The sequence below is a fragment of the Akebia trifoliata genome, chromosome 13 (assembly GCF_017979445.1).
Source record: "Akebia trifoliata isolate Shusen 1 chromosome 13, ASM1797944v1, whole genome shotgun sequence".
In the NCBI taxonomy this organism is placed as follows: domain Eukaryota; kingdom Viridiplantae; phylum Streptophyta; class Magnoliopsida; order Ranunculales; family Lardizabalaceae; genus Akebia; species Akebia trifoliata.
The window spans coordinates 5,060,300-5,069,643 of NC_141387.1; the positions used below are offsets into that span (position 1 = coordinate 5,060,300).

At 35.0% G+C, this 9,344-nt stretch overlaps 1 protein-coding gene across 1 annotated transcript; it reads right to left on the minus strand.

Moving 5' to 3' along the window:
- Positions 1-7,470: 7,470 nt before the first annotated feature.
- Positions 7,471-8,960, minus strand: LOC147387474 (F-box/FBD/LRR-repeat protein At2g26030-like). The gene is made up of 2 exons (XM_086421306.1): positions 8,028-8,960; positions 7,471-7,637 (listed from the first exon to the last, which is right to left on the minus strand). Exons 1-2 carry the CDS (start codon positions 8,954-8,956, stop codon positions 7,616-7,618), a joined length of 951 nt encoding a protein of 316 aa, XP_086277432.1. The 5' UTR covers positions 8,957-8,960; the 3' UTR covers positions 7,471-7,615.
- Between the last annotated feature and the right edge of the window lie 384 nt (positions 8,961-9,344).

The following is a 9,344-nucleotide window of genomic DNA, read 5'->3' on the forward strand; positions in this document are numbered from 1 at the left end:
TTAAAATCAAACAACCGATCAAATTAAAAATTAAAACGTAATCAACAAATTAAATACAATAAAAAATTTTAAAAATCGATCAACCAATAAAAAAAAATTTCAGTTAATTAATCAACCAATAAATTAAAAAATGTCATTTAACCAATCAAATCGACCAAATAAAATCTAATGGCCAATTAAAATTTAAATTAAAAATTAAAATCAAATTAACCCAAAACAAAAACTAATCAACTAATAAAACTTAAAATTTAAAAAAAAAAGTAATCAACCAAAGAAAATCTCAAAATAAAAAAATTTAACCAATCGATAAAATGAAAATTAAAATTAAATCGACTAATCGTAACTCAACCACCATCGTGCTACGAGTAGCGGGAGATCACCCCACCACCACTCTCCCAAAAAAGAAATACGTGTTAATTGAAAAAATCAAAAAAATAAAGAGAAATTAAAAAATTAGAAGGTTTTTTATTATAAAAAGGTCTTCTTCTCCAACATAAAAGAGGACGGCTTCATCTTCTTCCCCAACGTAAAAGGGGCTGGATCTTCTTCCTCAACGTCCTTAGGCTAAACGAAGATCTATGTTTCTCTCCTTCTATTCTCTCTCTCTCGGCTCTTCTCTTGGCTGCTAAAAGGTTGAACGTGGCCTCTCTTTCCACGTCTCTTATCCCACGAAGTTGCTGTCTCTCACAGACTTCCCCTTCCCTCCAGCCCTCTCTCTCTCACAAACTCCCTCTCTCTCTCTCTCTCTCTCTCCTCTCTCTCTCTCTCTCTCTCTCTCACAGACTCTTCCTCTCTCCAGCTCTCTCTCTCACGTCCTCCACTTCTTCTGTCCGCCCACAATCTCTCTCCAGTTCTCTTTCTCATTCTCTTTTTTGCTCTCTTCTTTCTCTTGTTCCTGCAAAACCAAACAAAAAGAAAAAAAAACAGAAAAAGGAAGATAAAAAAAATCAAGGATAAAAAAAAAAAAAAAAAAACAGCAAGATAGGAGGAAGAAAAGTTACGTCCAAGCTCCCTCACTAACCATCATCTTCTTCATCAGCACATCCGAACCAAGGTTCTTATTGTCTTCTTTCTGCTCATCCTCACACAACGTTTCATCCTCTCAAACCACCACCCTCTCTACTTATCTCCAACACCTATTGCTGCCCCATCTCTATTACAAGTACCCACAGCACATCCCACCAACCTTGCTTCACGTTTTTTTGCTTTTGTTCAATCCTTCTCTCTCTGCAAAAAAACATCCTTGCAACCTTGCCGTATCCATACCCATTAAAACCTGCAATGCAGCAATGTGCAACCCCTGCTACAGCCCTTTCGCTGCCTTTGTCTTCTACAGTGGATAGTCGCAAGTTTTTGGGATCAAACCTGAAGGAATCAGCCCTTATCGTCCCCACGTAAGTAAGTTTAGTTTGGTTTAATTCTTGTTTTTTTATTTTTATTTTTTTCCCTCTCTCTTTTCGTTTACTCTCCAACTTACTTTTTCACTTATGGGTGGGATTAGGGAAATAGAGTTGTTGCGATTTCTCTCTTTGTTTGTGTCACATATTGGTAGGATAGAGATTTCCAACGTTATATAGTCTTTTTTTTTTTTTTCTTTATATTCTTTGTATTAATAGGACTAGGGAAATATTTTTCATTTTTTTAGGTTTTATTTATTTTTACATATCGCTAGAATTAGGAGAGTATTTGTCTTGTTATTTTTATTTTATTTTGATATTTTTATGCATCTTTGTTATGAGTCGATCCTTGTATTTACGCATGATTATCTTATATGATTTTTACAAGGGATTTGTAACGATTTGAAAACTATTCCATGTGATAATACATTTTAGTATGACGAGCATATATGTCTTGATTGATAATTGTTTCGGAAAAATTGAGAGGCATGTCGTCGAAAGATAATTGCTTCGGAAAAATTGAATATTACGTATGCGTGCCCATTCAGGTCAATTTAGGAATTATATGAATTTCTTTGACTTGAAAATTTTGTATGCAATGGTATGTGACAATCTCCAATTTGGTAAGTGTGATAACTTGAATTCTTTGTTTTTGACACATTTCCAATTTGCTGATTTTTGGCAAATTCATAATCTTCTAATTTGGGACTCCATTGTTTATATAATTTTCCTTTTTTGGAGATAATTTGTGGATCATTAGAATATTCATATTTGAAAACTTTCTAATATGGGATTGCATAGTTTCCTATTTTAGAGGAATATATTCATAGATTTCTAAGTCAGAAATTTCATATTTTAGCATTTTACCAATTTAGAAGATTCTGCATTTTTATATTTAGGAGGTTCGTGTTCTTGAAAATTTGGGAATTTCAAATTTAGAAACTTACATTTTTAGAATGTTCCATTTTAGAAAATGTATATTTTTAAATTTTAATTTGGGAATTTGGCATATATCTCATGAATTCTAATTTAGGAAATTTTACGTTCCTAATTTGAAAATATTAAGTCCCAATTTGACAAGTTTCTATTTGTAATATTCCTATTTAGGATATTCTCATGATTTTCCATTTTGGACAGTTTGAGGAATACTTGCAGGTGGAGTTTCTTAATTGATTTCAGGTCATTGAGCTAATTAGGACTTTTTCAAATCCTTCCATATTTTGTGGAATTCAAAGAAGGATCATGTAATAGTTGGGACGATTTTTAGCCATGGGATTTGGTTGGAAAACTCGATATAAATTGATGATAATGATTAGACTGTGACCTTGACTGTAATCTTTATATGTTGACCATAAGATGTCTTTGGATTATAGTAGAAACCGATCGTATTGATCGGGTGGGTTCGGTGCCTAACACCTTCCGAAACCCGTAATCTGACCCCTTACCCATCTCTTTGATCCGCAGATCGACCCATTATCCATTTGGAGTTATTTATGGTTCCTAGACCTAAACTAGGTGGCGACTCCCTTCTTTTAAAGTCCCTCATTTAATAAATCGGACCCCTATCCACTATTTAGTGAAAAACGGGTCGAGGCGATTTCACCAATCGAACTCCTTTAAACTATTTAGTGGAAAGGGTCGAGGCGATTTCAATGACTAAATTAAGAGGATTGCTATTGCGACACTAACTTTTACTAATGCCTGCGTGCAATTCTACATAGGAATTGATGTGGCATTAGTAAAAGTTGGTGTGGTAATAGTAGCTCTCTACATTAACTTTCTTTAAAAATCAACTCACACAAATTGATAAAAGAAATATGGTGATTACGGAGCTTCGTTTAAAACTTCAAATTCAACACATTCACGAGGCTTCTTTTGTTATCAAAAGCAGTAAACTATAACAAAAGAAGTTCAACAAATACCATTATGTATTCCATGATAAACATATTTCAGCGTTTGGAGAGGCCCTAGGAAAGACTATCAACTTCTGATTAACATCCAACAGCAACTTAAGCTTATCTTCCACCAATTGATTGAAACAATTCAGCTTTGCTATGTTGATCATCATTTTCTGTAACCCCTTTGAGTTTTTCACTAAGAACCACAAGTTCGATTTCATTCTCATGCGGTTTGAGTAATTCTTCAATCATATTAGACCCATGAGGCACCTCTGGGGCTGTTTGCCAAACAAACAAAAGGCCATGTATCTTAATTGTCTCAATATTTTGCAGCAGAGAAGATAAGTCAAGACCTTGCAAATACTCTCTTTCGTCGAAATCATACAGCCCATTAAAAATCATCATCAAACTGAAAATTAAGAAGAAAAATCATCTTAGATTGTTAATGGCAAGAATATAAAACTGAAAGCATAAGAACCAATGAAACTTAGGCCAAATTAATGTGACGCATACGTCGACTAGTTCCACCATGGCCATATGTATAACAAGAGTCTTGAGCTTATGACAACTCCTCAGCAAATAGGCAATCCCCAGGAGTTCACAATCAAATAATCCTGTCTTTTATCTCCAAATATGTGACATTAAGGGAAACAGGTTCAAATCCTCTCACCTCTCTTTTTGAAAGAACCTGTGAACAATAAATGAAAATGGTGCACAAGGTTCAGAATTTGTTTCATTTCTGCCATAATTAATAACTTTGGGTCTGTATGATTGTCTGAGAAAATCACACGTTTAATTAAATATTTTCCTCCAAAAAAACAAACTCTCTTTCGACTTTTTCCCAAGTGCAATCAAACAGTGGCAAACATTTTCTTGAAAAATTAATAAGGATCTTTTTTTCTACAAATTGATTTTCCCAAGGAAATGATTTTTCTCAACGATCAGACACACCCTCAGTAATATTTTCTGGTATATAATATGGGGTCAACTACAAGTATTATATGAGCCTGCATCAAGGAGTCATTATCAATCAAGGAGGTTCAAGATATTAGTGGCTGTGTCAATATCAAAAACTTCTAATATCTTTAAGCTTCTGAGATGTAGATTCGCAACAAAAATGTTAAGATGACTTTTCCAATTGCAGTCTGTGAGAGAGAATTCTTCAAGGAGTGGACAACTAACGGTCAGGTCCTTAATTGTGTCATGAGATAACTCGATAAGATCAAGAGACAGAATTTTGAGTGAGCTCAAACACATTGAATCGGGCAGGTTGAGATCACAGGATCTCAATGTCAAGGTTGTTAACGAATGACAGTTAAAAAGGGAATAAGGCAACTTGTAGACTACCATAGGATACAATTATTCTATATCCACCTTCCACCAAGAAAGTCGAATTCAAGGTCCTAAGTGAACCTTCTTACTGCAAAGTGTATCCATGAACAAACTTGGGAGTCCTGGGTTTCATTGTAATTGAAAATGAGCCGGAGTTTATGAAGCTTAGAACCCTCATGAAAAATTAGTGATTTGTCAATAAAGGTGGAGAAGGGTTTTTCATGTCTCGTCTCTCTTTCGAAATTCATACAAGAGATAGAAGTCCACAAGTCTCTCCATCGTCTAGGCAAGAAGCTTGTCTTGATCACATCATCCATCTTCAAGAACGATAGAATATGAAGAAGCGACCATGATAATTACCTTCAATATGGGTTTCTAGATCGGACAAGTTTTTGTACTGCTTTCCGCCATCCATCCTAAGAATTGCATAACCAAAAAAGACAATATTAGCACATTTCATGCGATGAAGAATAAAGCAATTTCATAAGGTAATAGCAAATAAAGCAAAGAGAAACTTCACAACATCAAGGCCCTAATTGGTCAATTTTATTCAAGGAAAGTAAGGGAATTTTCTTTAGAGTTCTTGCTCTTAGATGGGGTGATGTGTATGGATCTTTAGTATTATTCTATTTTTCCTTGGTAGGTCATCTCAACCTTTGGGGGTTCTAGTACAATCATATCTTTGTCTTTCCCAACGAAATTACTATCATAGAGATACTCAGTGTATGTGTGAGGGCTGCAACTTGGGCAAGCAAAACCCGAACCCGATGACCTTGGGTCATGTCTGGGCATAGCTAGCTTAGGCGCAGGCATAAGTATAAGCCAACCCAATTTGCCCAAACCCGAACTTAATATAATCATAATTTAAAAATATTTCTTATCTTAGTTTCTTTCACACTCATAATTAATATTTCAATATATAATATATCCTTTTATTATTTATATATCAAAATTAATGTGTATATAAATATTGTCATACAATGATTATATTACAACTTCAAATATTTTTCTTTTCTTGAAAATTGTGATTATTAATAAAAATGATTTTTTTAGTTAATCTTATTATTTTTCTTCTCTCTTTAAATTTTCTTATAATTTTATGTACACAAACTTTTGAAACACATTTTTAAGAAAATTTATTGTAAATTTTAAGTTCTTTTACATACCATTTATCTTTATATAAACCCTTACCAATACAAAATTATGTAGTATTAATAAGGAATGCATTAATTGGAACAACCCAACTTAGATAGGGGTCAGGTTGAGCATATCATGCCCGAGGTCGAGTTGGGCAAGGGCGCAGGTTGATGTTTGTCAAGTTTTGATCAACCTGCCCGAGTAGCAGCCCTAATGTGTGCGTGCGTGAGCTCATGTGGGTGGCTGGGTGGGGGGGATTATTTATTTCCTTTTTTCTGAGAATTATTTAAAGGAAACTTGTGCCAAAAATGAAAGAAGGAATCAAACACCCAAAGGCCATAACCATCCTTGGCTTATCACTCATAGGGTGATTTAGACATGCTCCTCTACATTTTAGTTAATATTTGAAATACCCTTGTGTTTTCAAATAGATGACAATGCCCCCCTCGACCAATGATCCTTTCAATAATTGTAAGGTTATATGGGCCCAGTCATCTAAAAGGTGGGAAAGAGACTTAATTGTCAAAAGGTGGTAAGTTGACCTCAATCAAGAGCATATTGTCTGATATCCCGATTTATTTGCTCTAATTGTTTTCAATTCCAATGAACATGAAGCTAAGGTTGGATAAGATCTTATAGAACGTTTTGTGGCATGGCAGGGAGAATAAGAGAAATTTTCATCTAGAAAAGTGAAAAACTATCTATCCAAAGGGTCATGGGAGTTCGGATATTAGAAAGCTTAGTTTGATTAACTCAGTGTTGTTGGGAAAGTAGTTGGAGGTTCAATGTTGAAGAAGACAACCTATGGAGGAAGATGGTGACAGCCAAGTATGGGACTAGTAAACATGGGTGGGAGAGCGGAGTGGAACGTGTGATCTATGGTGTGGAGTTTGGAAAGGGGTCCTTAAAATTTTGTCAACCTTTGGTCCAATATATATTTTTTTCTTTTTGATCGAATATTTTGATTTAATATGTTAGATATGGTTGGATCATATCTTATAAATTATTTGACTTAGGGATGGGTAATAGAGTTCATTTTTTTGGAGGATCTTTGGTGCGGCTCTAGTGCAAGAGTTCTGAAACTGCAAATTAACTTACTTCAAAAGTTATCTCACACATCGATAAAAGAAATATGGTGATTTACAGGGCTTTGTTCAAAACTTCAAATCTAACACAAAAAGAAATTTCAACAAATACTATCGGTTATTCCAAGATAAAATTATTTCAGCATGTGGAGAGGTTCTAGGAAAAGCTAGCAACTTCTGATTAACTTCCAACAATAGCCTAAGCTTTTCTTCTTCCGCCAATTGATCAAAACAATTCAGCTTAGCTATGCTAATCATCATTTTCTCTAACCCCTTCGCACCTTTCAGTAAGAATCTCACAAGTTCTAGTTCATTCTCATGGGGTTTGAGTAATTCTTCGATCATATTAGACCCATGAGACACCTCTAGGGTTTTGTGCCAAACAAGCAAAAAGCCATGTATCTTAATGGTCTTAATAGTTTGCATCAAAGAAGAAAAGTCGAGTCCTTGCAAATATTCTCTTTCGTCGAAATCATACAGCCCATCAAAATCATCGTCAAACTGAAAATTAAGAAAATTCATGTGAGATAAATAATTGTGAGAATTTAGAATAAAAAAGCAGAAAAAACAATGGAACCAAGGCCAAATGAACTCCATGGAATACAGTTGCATACCTCGACAAGATCTATCATGGCCATATTTATGACAATGGTCTTGAGATTACGACAACTCCTCAGCAAATAGGCAATCCCTAGGAGTTCACAGTCGAATAATCCTGTCTCTATCTCCAAATTTGTGACATTAAGGAAAAGCGGATCAAATCCTCTCACCTCTCTTTCTGAAAGAACCTGTGAACAATAAACAAAAATGGTGCAGAAGGTTGAGAATTTGTTTCATTTCTGTGATAATTAATAACTTTGGGTCTATTAGATTGCAAGAAAATCATCAGGATAATGCAATGTGTCACATGTTTAGTTACACATGTACCTAGAGAAAACAATTTTCTTCCAAAAAAACACTCTCTTTTGACATTTTCCCAAGTCCAATCAAACAGTGGCAAACAATTTCTTAAGGACCATTTTTTCTACAAAATTGATTTTCGCAAGGAATATTTTTCTCAACAACCATGCATACCCTTGTTAATATTTGCTGGTTTGAATTTGGGATCAACTAAGAGTAGTATATGAGCCTGCATCAAGGAGTCTCATAATCAAGGATGACGTTCAAGATATTCCTACCTGAGTAAATATACCACATATCTTGAGATCTTGACATGATGAAGATCTTCAAGAAGTTTCACCAATGCATCTCTATCATCCTCATAGTAGTACAACTCAGGCAATTTCTCATCAAAATCAAAGTTCACACTCACAAGAGATGATAGTCCCTTAAGACGATAAGATGACCTTGGCATGCACACTTGGAATTCTAATGACAAGAGATTCGGAGCACACACCTCTATCTTAGTGTCCAAGTTAATATCAAGAAATTCTATTATCTTCAAGCTCTTGAGACATAGATTCGCAACAAAAATGTAAAGATCACTTTTCCAGTTGCATTCTGTAAGAGATAAGTCTTCAAGGAGTGGACAACTAACTGTGAGGTCCTTAATTGTGTCACGAGATAACTCAACAGCATCAAGAGACAGGATTTTAAGTGAGCTCAAATACATTGAATCGGGCAGGTTGAGATTACAACATCTCAATTTCAAGGCCGTCAACGAATGACAGTTAAAAAGAGAACAAGGCAACTTGTAGACAGTTATAGGATTCCATGATTGTAGATTAATGAACTCTCCACCAAAAAAGTCGAGTTCAAGGTCCTCAACAAACCGTCTTACCGCAAAGTGTATCCACGAACAAACTTGGGAGTCCAGGGTCTCATTGTAATAGAAGACGAGCCGGAGTTTATGAAGTTTAGAAACCTCATGAAAAAATAGTGATTTGTCAATAAAGGTCAAGAAGAACTTTTCAGGTTTTGTATCTATTTCAAAATCCATACAAGAGATAGAAGTCCACAAGTATTTCCATCGTCTAGACAAGAAGCTTGTCTTGATCACATCATCCATCTTCAAGAAAGATAGAATATGAAGAATTAATGGATCAGGTAACCCACATATCCCACCATTTAGTTCCAACGAGTGTTTGTACCGCTTACCACCATCCATCTTAAGAACTGTACAACCAAAAAAGACAATATTAGCACATTTCATGTTAGGAAGATAAAATAATTTCATAAGCTAATAGCAGATAAAGCAAAGAGAGTCTTCATAACATCATTATCAACAGCAAATCCCTTATTGATCAATTTTATTCAAGGAATGTAGGGGGTTTTCTTTAGAGATCTTGTTTCAGATGTGGTGCTCTGGTATGGGTCCCTAGTTCTTCTCTTTTTCCCTGGTAGGTCATCTCGACCTCTGGGGTCCTTGTATAATCCTTTCTTTGTCTTTTTGCAAAATGAAATTCTTAGATCTATCAAAGAGAGAATGTTTAAACTCAGGTCTGTGTGTGTGTGTAGGGGGAGAGAGATTATTAATTCCATAATTTTCTGACAAA